The sequence below is a fragment of the Hylobates moloch genome, unplaced genomic scaffold (assembly GCF_009828535.3).
Source record: "Hylobates moloch isolate HMO894 unplaced genomic scaffold, HMol_V3 SCAFFOLD_3, whole genome shotgun sequence".
Taxonomy (NCBI): Eukaryota; Metazoa; Chordata; class Mammalia; order Primates; family Hylobatidae; genus Hylobates; species Hylobates moloch.
The window spans coordinates 32196742-32213402 of record NW_026652278.1 but is presented as its reverse complement, the minus strand read 5'-3'; the positions used below and the strand labels follow the sequence as shown (position 1 = coordinate 32213402).

At 36.8% G+C, this 16661-nt stretch overlaps 1 protein-coding gene across 10 annotated transcripts in view; it reads left to right on the top strand.

Moving 5' to 3' along the window:
• Nucleotides 1-16661, top strand: part of BTRC (beta-transducin repeat containing E3 ubiquitin protein ligase) — a 225697-nt gene that overhangs the window by 99012 nt on the left and 110024 nt on the right. For 8 of the 10 annotated variants that reach the window (XM_032179735.2, XM_032179754.2, XM_058436077.1 and 5 more), the window contains one exon: nt 9013-9090. In XM_032179735.2, coding sequence (XP_032035626.1) covers nt 9013-9090 — 78 coding nt within the window. Of the gene's footprint in view, nt 1-4282; nt 4428-5086; nt 5104-9012; nt 9091-16661 lie in introns of those variants that run through there. The other 2 variants (XM_058436079.1, XM_058436080.1) reach the window with 2 other exon arrangements.

Below are 16661 nucleotides of genomic sequence, written 5' to 3'. Positions count from 1 at the left end.
CTTGTAAAATAATAATTTCTGTTTTTTAAATTGTAAATGTATATTTGGAGGCTAAATTAGCTCCAAGTCACATAATAAGTTAATGGGAAAAAGTATTAATCCAATTACTAATTTACCATTGAGGTTCACTATACTGTGTTTGCAATTAGTTACTAGAAATTGATCTCAAGATTTTTTCCTTCATGTGGGTTGTCATTCTACACGATGATGAGCAGATGATTTCATTTTTAAAATGTGTTGAAAATCAGAGTTATAATCCACCACAGTTTACCTGCTTTGCTAAAATGATATAATTATCCCAGTTACCGAGTCCTTTGAATCCTCCCAGTGAAGTGTGTGGCATTGGTGGGAAATGTTAGCTTGTAGCTTTGGAGCTGGTTATTTTATTTATAACAGATGTCTCTTCAAATAGGCTCAGGCTCTGTTGCACCATCCAACCTTGAGCAAGATGCTTACTCAAAGATTATTGTAAGTCATTATGAATGGCTTGACTTTTCATCACTGTGTAAATTAGTTTAATTTTTTATTTGATTACATAATCAACTCTTAATTATCCATTTTGTCAGGAGTTGTGTTCAAATAGATAACTGAAAATAGTAAATAAGCCACTTACTAGGTCATGGAGAATATTGCCCCAGCTATGAACCTGCTGTGTGCTACCATCAAAACATCTTTACTTCTTGAATTGTACAGTCAAAAATACAAACAACCTCAAAGTTAGAAATGCTTTGGTTAAGGGTTGCCAAACTTCGTCTGTAAAGGGACAGATAATAAATATTTGAGGCTTTGTGGGAAATAAGATCCTTCTTGTGGCCGCTTACCTCTTGCACTGTAGTGTGAAAGCAGCCACAGACAAATCGTAAATGGATGGGCATGGCTATGGGCCAGTTAAACTTTATTTGCAAAAATATGTGTCAGGCCAGAGCTTGTAACTGCTGTTCTAACTGATCATACTGGCATTATAAGTAGTGGGACAGTAGGACTGCAGTTGGGCTGCCGCTGAAGTTCCTCTGCTATTAAAAACAAAACAAAACAAAACTTTTTTTTAAGCTAGCTGGACAGTGTGGGTTTAGGGTTTCAATTATTCATTGAGCATCTATTATCTGTATACTTAAGTAATGTGTTAGTGGGTAGAGGGAGCTACAAAGACTTTTCCCAGTAATCTTTCAATCTTATTGGTTAGTCGAAAGTAACAGTGCAGACATTTATCTAAGTGCCAGTTGTGTGGATCAAGATTAAAATTTAGTTAGGGAATTTCCAGTAGAGTAAGGTGGAGTAGTTTTATGGTTTCTTAGAGAAGATGACAGTTAAACCTCATTTTAAGAATGTGTAAGACTTGAATAGATGAGATAATCTTCTTGTGTTTATAATTGTTGAGTGAACTAGACTGGAGTTAAGAATCCTTCCAGGCCAGGCTCAGTGGCTCATGCCTGTAATCCCAGCACTTTGGGAAACTGAGGCGGGAGGATTGCTTGAGGCCGTGAGTTTGAGACCAGCTGGGTAATATAATGAGAACCCCCGTCTCTACAAAAAATAGAAAAATTAGCCTGGTGTAGTGGTGTACACCTGTAGTCTTAGCTAGTGAGGAGCCTGAGGCAGGAGGATTACTTGAGCCCAGGAGTTGGAGGTTACAAGGAGCTATGATCATGTCATTGCACTCCAGCCTGATGTGACAGAGCAAGACCCTGTCTTTAAAAAAGAATCCTTTCAGCCCCGAAATTTCAAGATCATATCACCTGTTGGTGAGACTATGAAGAAACTTGCTTAACTGGGGCAGAAAAGATGTGTTGGGGAAAATAACTTGGTGCAATATAGTAGGGAATTCTGGATGGTCCTGAAAACCAGGCCTAGAACTTCATATTTGATTTCATAGAAATAAAGAGCCACTACAAATATTTTAGAGAAAGACCATTGTGACAGTAGCAGTGTTAAGAAAGATTAACCTGGCAATAATATTCAATCCAAGAAACTTTTTTTTTTTTTTCTTTGAGACAGGGTCTTACTCTGTCACCCAGGCTACAGCACAATGGCATGATTACACCCCAAACTCCTGGGCTTAAGCGATCTTCCCGCCTTAGCCTCCTGAGTAGCTAGGACTACAAGCATGTGCCACTATGCCCAGCTAATTTTTTTTTTTTTTTTTTTTTGTAGAGCTAGGGTCTTGCTGTGTTACCCAGGCTGGTCTTGAACTCCTGGACTCAAGCAATCCTCCTGCCTCTACCTCCCAACAAGAAAACATTTTAAAATTCACACTATATTCTCTAGCTTTGTGCTGAACCTCTGAAATAGAAGATGAAACAGAAACCGGCCCTGCCTTGAAGGAATTTACAGTGTAGTGTGGGGTGGGAAGCATGTTCATGTAGAGATATAAAGAGATATAAAGAATTAAGTGCCAATTGGAAGTGAAGTTTTTCTTTGGAGTAATTAATTCTAACTGCAGGTTGGGCATCAGGGGATAAACAAAGGCTTCTCAGAGAAGGTATCATTTTAGCTGACTCTTGAATCGGGATTTTTAGTAGATAGATTGGGAAAGAAGCCTGTTACATGTTGAGGGACTAGAATTAACAAAAACACAGAGATGAAAGAGTAGTTTCCTTATTTTGGTGAATGATAAATAATGTCATGTAAATGGTACAGAGACTTTGATGGAGTGTTAAGTTGGCTGTCTTACGGATGCTGTACTAAGAAGTTTGGGTTTATCCTGTTATTGCCAAAAAGCTATAAAAGGCTTTTGAACAGGACAGTAACCTTTTTAGAATGATGATTATAATGGCCGGGCACGGTGGCTCACGCCTGTAATCCCAGGACTTTGGGAGGCCGAGGTGGGTGGATCACTTGAGGTCAGGAGTTTGAGGCTAGCCTGGCCAATATGGTGAAACCCTGTCGCTACTAAAAATACAAAAAAAAAAATAGCTGGGCATGGTGGCGCATGCCTGTAATCCCAGCTACTCGTGAGGCTGAGGCAGGAGAATCACTTGAACCCAGGAGGCAGAGGTTGTAGTGAGCCGAGGTCACCACTGCACTCCAGCCTGGGTGACAGAACGAGACTCTGTCTCAAAAAAAAGAAAAAAAAAAGAATGATGATTGCCACTCTAGTGTATAGAATATATCAGATATAGATTTAGCCAAGGATGTCAGAAGGCTGTCTCAATAGTAATAGCACTGGTAAGAGGTGTTGTGGGTCCGGACTAGAGTAGAAGCAGTGGAAATGCAAAAGTAGGGTCAGATGTATTAACATAGATGATTCAAAGAAAAAGTTTGTAGACCGGAAATTAGCTAGATATGTTCAAAGAAAAAAAAAGAATCAGTAAAAACTGACTCTGAGGATTTAAGTCTAGGATAAAAAAAAAAAAAGTTGGGAGGAAAAGAGCTCACCTAGAAATGAGTGAGGATGGTAAAAGAATGCTTTAAATTTACATGTGTTGATTTTGAGACAGTTTAAGCTTATCACCTCGATACTTTTTAAATATAATTACTTTTTTATTCACCCAGGTTGGTTGTGGAAACATTTTATCCAGAATGCATCCCTGAGGTCTAATGCATGAGCTTTAGCAGTATTTCCTTTATTGACCTTTTCCTACCCAAATCTCTGTTACCGTATCTGCAGGTGTTACAGCCCAAATGCATCTAGTTTGAAGTTAAATTCAAAGTTGTCAGGGAGACTTTTATTCTGCCCTTTCAATTCTAGGCTAGTAAGCACTGAGCTAAGAAATAAATATTTGAGTTAATATAAAAGGTAACAAGTTGTGCACTGGGCTAAGAAATAAATATTTGAGTTAATATAAAAGGTAACAAGTTGAGTAGAATCTTTTACAGAAATATTTTAATATACTATAGTCCCCACTTATTCATAGGGGGTATGTTCCCCAGTGGATGCCTAAACCACAGATAGTTCTGAACTCCATGTATACTGTGTTTTTTCCTATGGACATATACCTATGATAAAGTTTAATTTATAAATTAGGCATAGTAAGAGATTAACAACAATAAGAATAAAATAGAACAGTTATAACTACACTGTAATAAAAGTTACATGAATGTGCTCTCTCAAAATATCTTACTGTACTGTACTCACCCTTCTTATGATGATGTGAGACAATAAAATGTCTATGTGATGAGATGAAGTGAGGTAAATGATCTAGGCATTGTGACACAGCATTAGGTTACTACTGACCCTTTGACAGCATGCTACCTGCTTCAGGTGATCCTGGATTATTGAGCCATGAAGATGTTGGTGGTGGGATGTCAGGAGCAGACAATGTCAATGACTCATGGTCGAGTAGCATGTACAGTGTGGATACACTGGACCAAGGGATAATTCACATCTTGGGCAGGACAGAGCTACCAGAAAGGCGCACAATTGAAAACTATTTCTAAAAATTTCCATTCAATATTTTAGGACCTCAGTTGACTGTAACTGAAATTGCGTGAGTGAAACTGTGGATAAGGGAGGACTACTGTAATGCTATTCATAGACTATTATTACTCAAGGACTACAAACACATTCTGCAATTTATTTACTATAATGAAACTTTCCATCTGAGTATTGGGAATCTGTTGTTCTGAGCAGTCAGGTTTGCTTAGGGTTGGTTTAAAGTTAAGCAGTAGAATATAACGTTAATTACATTTGATGAAATTTTCCCCTTAAAATTTATTTTTCACTTAACTTTTCTCCCATTTCTTAACATTTTATTATGGATTTAATTAATTAATTTTTTATTTTGACATAACTTCAGATTTATAGACAAATGAAAAGAATAGCACAAAGGATCTCCTTACACCCTTTCACATAGATTTACCTAATGTTAACATGTTACCACATTTGTATTATATCTGCTTATAAATACATATACACATGCACATACATCCATTTACGTATTGTTTTTTTCTGAACAATTTGAAAGTTACAGACGTAATGTTCCATCCCCCCTAGATGTTTCAGTGCGTGTTTCCAGAAAAACAAAGACATTTTAATAAAAATAATCACAGTACAAATTATCAAAATCAGGAAATTGAATGAAAAAACAAAACCGTGGCATATCCATACAGTAGATAATACTACTTGGCAATAAAAGGAAAAGAAATACTGGTATTTGCAACAACGTGAGTAGATCTCAGATATTTTATGCTAAGTTATAAAAGCCAGATTCAAAGGTTACATATGATATAATTCCATTTATATGACATTCTGAAAACGGCAAAAATTATTGAGCCAACAAATCAGTGATTTTCAGTGGGGAGAGGGTTGACTATTAAGGAGAATTTCAAGAGAATTTTGGGAGTGGTGGAATTTTTCATTTTTTAATGCTGGTGTTATACGACTGTATGTTTTTGTCAAAACTTACAGAGCTATATACCAAAAAGGGTGAATTTTTCTGTATGTAAATTTTAATGGTGGGAAACAATCAGGAAATTAATATTGATGCAGTGTTATTAGTTCACCTACAGAACTTACTAAAAAGTTTCCAATTGCCTCAACAGTGTGTGCTGTACCTCTTTAGTTTCCTTTAATCTGAAACAATTCCTTAGTCTATTTCATGGCCTTGACATTTCTTAGGTACAAACTAGTAACTTTATGGAATGAAATACTCATTTTTGGGTTAGCCTGATGTTTTCTTACAAGTCGATTTTATGACAAGGATACCTCACAAGTGATGTGCTGTTTTCAGTACATCATATCAAAAGGCACATAATGTTAAGGTGGCGTCTGCTGGATTTCTCCACTGTGAGGTTACTCTTTTTTCATTGTAACTATCAAGCATTTTATAGAAAAAATATTTTGAGATTATGTGACCATCCTGTTAACTTGTCAAACTTTCACTCACTTATTCTAGTTTTAAATTTTACTTAGGTTTTTGAGATGGTGTCTTGCTGTGATGCCCAGGCTGCTCTCAAACTCCTGGACTCAAGCAGTCCCTCTGCCTCCACCTCCTGAGCAGCTGGGATTACTCGCACATGCCACAGTACTAGGCCCACTTGCTAATTTTAGCACCCAATGATGATTCTTGCTTATATTAATCACTTATCTTTAAAAAGAATTTATTGGATATAATTTAGCCTGATGATCTAGGAAAATTATGCACATAGCTTATTGGGAATCCTCATAGATAAAGATGCAAGAAATAACTGTGTTGCTGAGCTCTTCTGGGTGATGTTGGACAGGCTTTGAGAACTATTGAGGTGACTACCTAGGTATACATGGCTATTTCATCATTACCCCTTACCCTCAAGACTGTAGACCTAGTCATCTCATTCACTGGCATTCTGCTTCTACCCTTTAGTATTAGGAGGGTTCCTAATCCTTGTTCCTGATATCATGACTGTTTAATGTCCCTACCTCTATTTTTTGTAACAACATTATAAGTTGGATTTTTTGTTTGATTTGATTTCTCATGATGGATGGCCCAGAGTAAAAGTGTTGGGCTAATCTGTATTAAAAGAACATACCAATGTTTATGGGTTTTCCCCCTTTTTTTGTTTAAGAGTTTTTTTTAACAATACCATTTAAATATTCTTTGCCCTAGTGGGATAGAAAGGGGAAAGGAACTCCTAAGGAGCTCTGTGTTCTATGTTATGTTAGTAACACCCTTTAAGCTCCCTTTGTGTTTTCATTCTTTAGACATTTTCATAATACCCACCCAGTGGTTATCCATCTAAATCTGATAAAATAGAGGGTCAGTAAAAAGAAAATTGTGAATATGGGCTAGTCACTACTCAGGCTGTTAGGTTGAGATGACTATTTTTCACTTTATAATTCAGTATGGAGGAGTTTGCCAGCAATTGTGTGTCAGCCCAAGTACCTGTAGAATAAAAATGTGATTTATAGTATCTTTGGTATGACAAACATCCACCAAAAAGTAATTAGGCTTCCAAGTTATATGATAACATTTCAAAAAACATAATTAATTTTGAAATACAGGATCTTACACTGAATTAAACAGGTTTAGTTTATCTGATCTTTTTTTTTATTTATTTGAAGGAGGAATTTCATGACCTGAAAGAGAGTTACTTGCAAAGTCTAAGTTTATAATTGGATACTGGCTTAAGCTTTTATTATATAAGGCATTTAATTTTGGTGTTTAAAACATTGATCTTTACATTTAAAAAAAAAACAAAGTTAAATATACAACTTGATGTTATGGAGTAAATGTTGACCTTTCCCTTTCTTTGTTTGATACTCTTACATAGCATGTATTGCCAGTTGCCTCATTTGTCAAGCTTTGTAGTCATTAATTCAATTATATCCTTCCCCCATTTGTTGGTAGATGATCTCCATTCCTTTTTTTCCAAACAGGGAGGAAAAGAAGTTAGAACTCTGAAGTTCTTGAGTCTCTGTCCCTTTCTTTGTAGGATAGCATGCTTTTTCTTTAATATTAGGGACTTTTACAAGGGATCATCACAAATGTAAAATATCAAGTTAAACCTCATAAGATATTTCTGCCCAAAAGAAACACATGAGAGTACTGGCCTGTCAGGCTTACTAAAGGTGACACACAGGTGTTAGCCACAGAGGTGAAAGGGCCTCAGAATGACACAGTACATTTTTTATCTTTCAGTATCTTTCAAAATGTAATATCTAATACAAACCAAAAAAGTGAAACTTACATGTAGGTTTAGAACACAGTAATGATTGTATATTAATAATTTCATGCTTGTATGAAAATTTTCAGATAAACTCTGTTAGAAATAATTTCTGAACCTACAAATAAACTAACTCTCCTGTTAGAATGTTATGACTATATGTAATGTGAAGAATATATTAACTGTAAGTTTTTTGTTGTTGTGGTTTTGAGATGGAGCCTTGCTCTGTCACTCAGGCTGGAGTGCAGCGGCGTGATCTTGGCTCACTGCAACCTCCGCCTCCTGGGTTCAGGCGATTCTCCTGCCTCAGACTCCCGAGTAGCTGAGATTACAGGCACCCATCACCACACCTGGCTAATTTTGTATTTTTAGTAGAGACACAGTTTCAGCATGTTGGCCAGGCTGATCTAAAACTCCTGACCTCAGGTGATCTGCCCGCCTTGGCCTCCCAAAGTGCTGGGATTACAAGTGTGAGCCACCGCACCCAGCACAACTGCAGGGTTTTAAATATTAATGTTATTAATATTACTAATGTTGCCGAAAATGGAACTCAAATAATATGTAATTTGGATTTTCTGTATTTTGCCTTGTAGATAGTGATTTACATATATTGACTAGCAGATTTTTAGTACTTATGAACTCATTTTCAATTGGATTGTTGTTTTTTCCCCCTCCTAAGTATGTAAAAACCCCAGGCAGGAGAATGGCGTGAACCCAGGAGGCGGAGCTTGCAGTGAGCCGAGATGATGCCACCGCACTCCAGCCTGGGGGACAGAGCCAGACTCTGACTCAAAAAAATAAATAAATAAATAAATAAATAAATAAATAAATAAATAAATAAATAAGTAAAAAATAAAAACCCCACTGACATTTTAGGGCCTCTAGCTGCTGTTTGAGGTGACAGTGCCAAGGAATGGACTCTAATCCTAAACTACCAAGTAAATGTTTTTTTAAGTCCTATGCTACTTTTATCAAAGAAAATAAAATCAAATCTGAGAAGAGGGGGAAGAGAAATAACTATTTTTAGGACCCAGACTTGGAGATCTGTGCCAACCAAACATTTACTATAATCGAGAAAAGGTAATAATCATGGTTTTAGTTGTCATCAGCTAAGTGTGGGCTGGAACTTTCTTGTATCCAGTGTCAACCTGTGTCAAAGTGCAAGCTAGAGATCTAATGAATGTGATCTCCTACACAATGCTTAAAGATACATGAAATACTTCCCATCTAAATCCTTACATTATTTATATACATGGGCATATGTTTTCTTTTACATATGTGTATATCTGCATGTATACAAATCTTCAAGTGAATAATTGTATAAATATATGTATGTTGTAACTTACAGAATTAGAAATGTAATCCAGTTTACTCCCAAAGAATAAGATTGAAGATAATGAGAACTGAATTAAAGCTTACTTTCTTTCACAGAATTCCTCAGAGAGAGAAGACTGTAATAATGGCGAACCCCCTAGGAAGATAATACCAGAGAAGAATTCACTTAGACAGGTATGAAATTCAGCCTTACTTAAAATAAAAAGCTACCAACAACAAAACAAAAGACAGAAAACCTTTGATTTGCCATTCTTTAAGCACTGGAGCTTATATTAAGAGTACTCTGACGTTGGCCTGGTCATAGCCATCACTTTCAATCAGGTGACATGGTTTTCCCAGTTATTTAAAAAAACATTCTAGGTATACATGTACAGGACAGCCGGTTACATGTAGTGAATAGAAAAATCAAAAGAGTTCTTATTCAGGAAAAGTAACTTTAAATGCTTCTTAAATGTATATGGTAGAATAGTTGACTTTAACCCCTATTTTCCTGTTAAGATTCTTCAGGCATTTTTAAAAAAGTATAAAAACAGATCTGCCTGTAATAAAGTGAGCCCTTTTAGTATGAGCAATATTTTGTTTGCTTTTTCTAGAAGGAAAGGCCATTATTAATAATAACTTAAAAAAACAGCAGCCGGGCAAGGTGGCTCACGCCTATAATCCCACCACTTTGGGAGGCTGAGGCAGACGAATACCTGAAGTCGGGAGTTCGAGACCAGCCTGACCAACATGGAGAAACCCAGTCTCTACTAAAAATACAAAAATTTACTGGGCGTGGTGGTGCATGCCTGTAATCCCAGCTACTAAGGAGGCTGACGCAGGAGAATCGCTTGAACCCCAGAGGCAGAGGTTGCGGTGAGCTGAGATCACGCCATTGCACTCCAGCCTGGGCAACAAGAGCAAAACTCTGTCTCAAAAAAAGAAAAAAAAAAAAAGCTCACCACCATGCCCCAATAGAAGGTAACACATTTTACTTGTGAAAGTTCAATACCATTGTGTTCTTGTAAAAGTTAGAATGTCCTTGGCAAAAACAAAAAACACAAGTTCTTATGATGTTGCCAGAGAATAAGTGTGCCACCTATTCATTTTTATTTATTTTATTTTATTTTTATTTTTGAGACAAAGCCTCACTCTGTCGCCCAGGCTGGAGTGCAGTGGCGTGATCTTGGCTCACTGCAACCTCCCCCTTCTGGGTTCAAGCGATTCTCCTGCCTCAGCCTCCTGAGTAGCTGGAATTATAGGCGCCTGCCACCATGCCTGGCTAATTTTTGTATTTTTGGGTTTTTTTTTTTTTTTGAGACAGAGTCTTGCTCTGTCGCCCAGGCTGGAGTGCAGTGGTGTGATCTTGGCTCACTGCAACCTCCACCTCCAGGGTTCAAGCGACTCTTCTGCCTCAGCCTCCTGAGTAACTGGGACTACAGGTGCCCGCTACCACACCTGGCTAATTTTTGTATTTTTAGTAGAAACGGGGTTTCACCATGTTGGCCAGGCTGGTCGCAAACTCTTGACCTCGTGATCCACCCACCTCAGCCTCCCAAAGTGCTGGGATTACAGGCATGAGCCACCACCATTCCCGATCTAGTTTTTGTATTTTTAGTAGAGACAGGGTTTCGCCATGTTGGCCAGGCTGTTCTCAGACTCCTGACCTCAGGTGATCTGCCCAATTTGGCCTCCCAAAGTGCTGGGATTACAGACATGAGCCATCACACCTGGCCTTGTATTCATTAATATAAAATTGGATACAATGAGCCTCAGCAGCAGTAAAAATAATTTTAATTTACTTGCATTTATGGCATTGTTCTAGGAAATAGGAGATCTAATATTTGTTGAGCACCCACCATGAACATGATGCTTATTTGATTTAACCCTCACAATAACGCTGTAAAGTTTCTAGATATGATGTGATTTCCAATTTATAGATGAAGAAAATGGAGGGTTAGAGAGGTTAGATGACTTGTCTAGCTAATTAGTGATTTGATACTCAGATCTCAGTGTTTCCAAAGTGTTTCTACTTGTGCCTTCTGACTTCAGTTTATATACAGTGTTTAGAGGGAAAGTACTTGAAACTGTGACACATTCATTTTTAAATTTACTATATGTTAGATGTTTTTTGGATGAACACTTCTTTTTTTTATAAAAATAATTGTTTAGTAAATAGAATTGAATCATCCAGGAAGCTTTAAAAAAAAAAAAAAATCCACAAATGATCAGTAATTGTTGAGACAGTTACAATTTTAACTGTTTGGAGAATCAACACCTGATCTGTTCATCTAAATCAATAGGACAATACGGAATAAGATAAATTGGGAAGTAGGAACACTCTGCCCACTATACAGAAACAACTGTCGGAAAACAATGACACAACAAAAAGTTTTGGCAACTTTATTTAAGCTAACAAACGAATTTTCTCTCTGCAAAGTTATAAATTAATTTTAATAGGCTGATCCAGATGGTCCATTTGGAAAATGGATAGGCTGATCTGTTGAAAATTAAACTAAATTTATCTCTCTCATACTTCAAACTGAAGCAAGAGAGAGAATCATGCCTATTAAGTCCAGCACATACAGATGGACCAGCAGGTCACGCATGGGACTAATCTGATTCATTTTAAAAATAAATGCATACATTATTGAATCATTTTCTACTTGCAAGATCTGTTGTGTGCAGTATTCGAAAGAGATTTAATGTTGTTTTTTTCATTGCTGTTTTAGCAGGTTCTCTTCCCTACTCCCCCCGCCCACTTTAACAACCTTTTTCCCCCCCTCATGGTGCTCTGAAATGATTTTTCTAATATCTGTCATTCAGTGTTGAGATCCAAGCTCTGGAGATTAATTAGGTCATGAGGCTTTTTCTCCTCCCTTCTTTGTAAAGGGTTTTATCTCCATTCTCTTTGTGAAGAGCATGAACTCAATGTTCTTGGAAAGAGAAATGGCCTTTAGAAACAGGGAAGTAGGAGATCCTCCTGGGGCCCTCAGAGTCTTTTAGCTTCTGGGTGTTTTAACAGCCCCATGAATGCAGATTTGTAAATTTATTGCAGTGCCATCTGGTTTTTTGCTCGAACCAGATTACTGTTGGCTTGTGTCTGTCTATTGTGGTGGTCACTCCCTAGGAGCTTGCCCTCTCTATCTTAGGGAAGAGTGATGAATAGCAGGGGTCAATAGAAGCGGGTCACAGGGCAGCTGTCCAGGACTGCCCTGAACTTGATTACCCCATTGCTGATTTTTTTTAAGGTAGAACATAGTATATAAGCTGTTTAAACTCCCTCTTTTCTCTATTGCATATGACAATAATGAAGTGCCATTTGCTATTTTGTTTTTTTGTTTTTGTTTTGTTTTTCCTGTAGTCAACTTCTGTAGACAAAAAGATGTCAAGGCCACCTTATACCTAGTGTTGATACAAGTAGGATTTGCATCTCATTAACTTGAGATTCTTTTGCAGGTATTTCTAATGGGATTTTAGAAACTCACTATTGATTATAAAAAGCTCAGTTATATTCTAGCAATTTAGCGTTGTTTTTAACTAATATTATAGTTGACATATTCAAAAATAGCGTTTTGCCATTGTTGATAGGACATAACTACTACATGTTAATTTGGAGAGCTATCTAAATATTGGAGGAGCAAACAACTTTATACCAAAAATTTGGCAAGTTGAACAAGTTCCTTGAAAAATACAACTTACCAAAACTCTTAACACAGGGTGAAGCAAAATTTGAATAGCCCGATGTCTATTAAATAAATTTAATTAATCATCAGAAGGGACATGTGGTTTTACTGGAGAATTCAACAAATATTTAAGGAAGAAATGGTATGAATTTTATGCCAGACCCTTTCACAGAATAGAGGTGTCATGCTGTGACTTACCAAATAGTTCAGCAAAAACATACATACATATTTATGTATGATGAGGCTCTGAGAATATAAGTGAACAGCTCAAGGTAGCACAATCAAGATGTGGAAAAATGATAAATATTTAAAGGTGAAGCGTAGAAGGAAAGAACACTTCTTGACTTATAAATCCACCATAACAATAATTCCAAAACCCGACAAAAATATTACCAGAACAAGAAATAATGAAGGTGGAAATTAAGAGACACTGTTCCCTGTGTCTGTCACCAAGTCATTTTGTATACCTGCTTTTTTGTTTCATTTCCAGCATCTGAAGGTGGAAGAGTTTGGGGTAGAGAGAGGAAGTAGAGCAGTATATCCTTGTAAAGAAAGTTAATTTTCTTGGTTTCAGAATAATCTCATTTCTTGGCATTAAATATGAACTTTTATTTAAAGGATGTACAAAATAGCTACAATTTTTGTTTTACTCCTAAAAATGTGAAGTCAAGGAAAGGATAGCCTCTGTTTTCCTAGCTTTTATTCCTATCTGCAATCAAGGGCAAAGGCCTGGGAGGATACATGAAAGTACTCATTTCTTTTTGAAAATGTGGCATTACAACGTTCAACTCTTTGCTTCTCATTGGTGCTAATAGGATCTGTCAGCCCTGCCTTTCTCTGTAATTGAGTAAATTGTGACCGTTGTCTAATCCCTCTCCCATCCCCCATTTCCTTTGTGTATGTGTCCACTTACCATCCTGAGAACGTGGGCAGTGATAAATAAAGCATTGAGTAGAGCTCTCTCAACTCTTTGAAAGCAGCATGATGCCAGCCCTCTAGTTATATTTCTTTAAGTGTTTACGTTTTTCTGTATTCTTTCTCTTGTGTAGCTGGAACCCTGGGGATGCAAAGCCATGAGAGAGGCCAAGAAGCTAACAAAGTAGCTGTCTCCCTTGTTAGCTTGTTCCTTTATTCTTTAAAAACAAGATAAAAACCATCTGGCTTAGGGCATTACATTTTCCTCCCCCATGCACCTCTATAGATGGAGACTTCACCTGCAGTGAGGGTTTACATTGATTAGGGAGGGAGCAGTAATTCAAACTTCCATCCTCTTCAGGGATACTTTGCAGTCTTTAAAGGTGCTGACCCACTGAGTTAAATTGTCAAGGGAGGATAAAAAAGTATCTTCATCCCGGGAGGTAACAGCTGCCAGGTTTTCAACACCTTGCACGCTGCTGGAAAAATGTCACAATTGTCAGCTGAAAGAAAAATGACACTGTTGTCATCTTCTGTTAATGACTGGGCCTTATAAAAGGAACTACATAAGTCTTTTAGAAGGAATAAGTAGCTGTTTTCCTTTTCTACCATATTCCCCTTCCCTGAAAAAATTCCTGCCAATACATTGCCTTGGAGTAGATCGACAACAAACAGCAGTGAAGAACTTAAATCAGCCAGTATAAGCATGGAAGTCTGATGGGCATAGCTCCTTTATACAGTTGGATGAGTAGGACGAAAAAGCACATCACTGACACAGAAAATGACATTATAGTGTGTATTAACAAAACAACAACAACAACAAAAAGTCATTCATAAGCCAGTGAACTGAGAGAAAACATACTGTATTTCTGATCTTTGGAGGACAATTTATTTTCAAGCAGCATCCAGATGGGTAAATACCAAGACATTTCTTTTTTCAAGAGAGCTCCTTTTCTTCTTTAAAAAAAAAAAAAAAAAAAAAAAAAACACAGAATTTGCTTCCTTTAATAGCTCTGTAATGTTCATATATGATGGCATTCCCTTCTTTCTGATTTGATTGATGAGGGAAAAAGGTTTAATGAAGTCCCTGATATCAGGCAGGCAGGGTTTTGTTTTTTTTTTCTCTATTTGTTTTAGGTTAGTCACTTTAATTGTATTGAGTAATTAGAAGGTGCACACAGCCAAGGGAGCTTTGTTCTGATAATTGCTCAAGAAAACCCATTCCCTATCTGCCGTTGCTTTGTGTTAAGACACTTCTCCCTCTAGTGGCAATCAATAGTAAGCACTTTGGCTTGGCAGTAGGCAAGGTGTAATTGCAATATGACAAACTATACTTAAGGGACTGTCTTGTAAATACTTTCGTTTGGGGTTTGGCATTATTTCATTATATATGTGTGGTTGTTTGTTGTTATTGTTGTTTTTTACTCTATAAAACTTACTACCTCTTTTTGCCCCCCTAAAGTGCTTTGGGCTTTGGGTAAAAAAAAAAATTGCCTGGGATGTTTATTAATAAAAAAAAAAAATCACAATGCATTCTGGGTAATGTTTTGCAGCTTGACTTAATTTTAGTCCTCTGTTTTAATTACCTATTTATAAAAACGCTTTTGCATTTGTAGACATTATTTAATACTTTAGAAGAAGCACCTCATTTGAAATAAATAAATAAATTGTACTTGTTTTAAATAGTCCATGTAAAAGATCTTAAAGGTAATTAATGTAGATCTCTTAGGTAAGACAAAAGTGGTCTTTCCAAATCTGATGAAGTGATTTGTTTATATAACTTCCCACTTCTGTTGAATCCTTTAGAGTCTAATAACTTTTTAAAGAAAACACGGTTTGGCAATTTGTGCCTAGCTACAAAAACCCTTCTTCAAAAAGGAGCAATTTAATAACCGGCTTTCTTAAAATTACTTTGAGGAAGGAAGACCGTATAGGGGGTTGGTGCTTTGTTTTATTTGTATTTTAATGTAATCATTCTTTGATAAATTGTGTAATCACTGACTTAGTAGAAAAAAATAGTATTGAACTCCTGGGTTGCAATGACCATAAAGAGTGTATTTTCATATAGAGAGTTGTGATACTGGGAATAAATTATAAAGGAAACAGTTTATATGCTGGTCAAAGTCCATATGGGCCCAATTCATTTTGTTTTCAGTGCTTACTCTGGATGTACCATTAAAAAAGGCAGGGGGGTGGGAGGAAGCCTGTTGTGCTCATCTGCATGAGCCCTAAAAAAAAAATTTGCCCTAAAAACAACATGGACTGATAGCAGATACAGCTTTGCATCTATTGAACAAGATTCAGTAGCATCTGTGTGGCATTTTTAAAACCCACTTCCAGCTTCCTTAGATGTCACTTTTTGGTTTGCTTTTTCTATACCATATTCTTGTGTGGGACATGATTTGATGTTACCATGTATCTGGAAGTCCCTGTCTTCCTATACCCCCACTCCCAGTCACTAACGATTTTCATTATACTATATCTTGTTATGCTATAGGGCTGCTGAACAGATTTCTTAAGCAGCTTTTTGCAAGGTTAAAACAATGCAGCCCAGTAACAAGTTTGTGTCATTTTAAATATATACCTTCTAGTAAATAAGGGCAAGTCTGGCAATCAATCCCTTTTAGTGTGTTATATGTTTCACCTGACAACTAAACCTTCTATTGATTAGCCATTACTTTGTTAGATAATCCTATGTCATTGAATCCATTGTAAAAAATTAAACTCTTTAAAATGTTTTACCCTAGCAGCAGTGTGAAAATTGAAAACTTGTTCAGAATTACAGCCTGCTTTCACAAAGAAGGTAGTTTTCAGCAAGGCATCTTACTAGTTTATGCTTATGTGCTTTATATGCGATATAAAAACGTATTAAAGTACTCCAACGCAAAACTCTCTGCCTCTGGTTCAGCAGTGAAGCTACCTTTTCAAGTGTTGCGTGGGGACAGAACCTATCTTGCCTGTGGCTATTATATTCACTAGTTGGATTTCAAACTGGAAAGAGTCTTATAGGAAAATATTGAATGGAAAATATTGAATGTTTTAGCCTTTTAATTGCAGAGTGGTAAAGGAACTATGACAAATTTTAGTTTATTGATCTGTGTTACTTCCTTGGGAGATAAGTGAAGTCATTTACCCATTTTACAGATGGAATGTCTAGAAAATAAA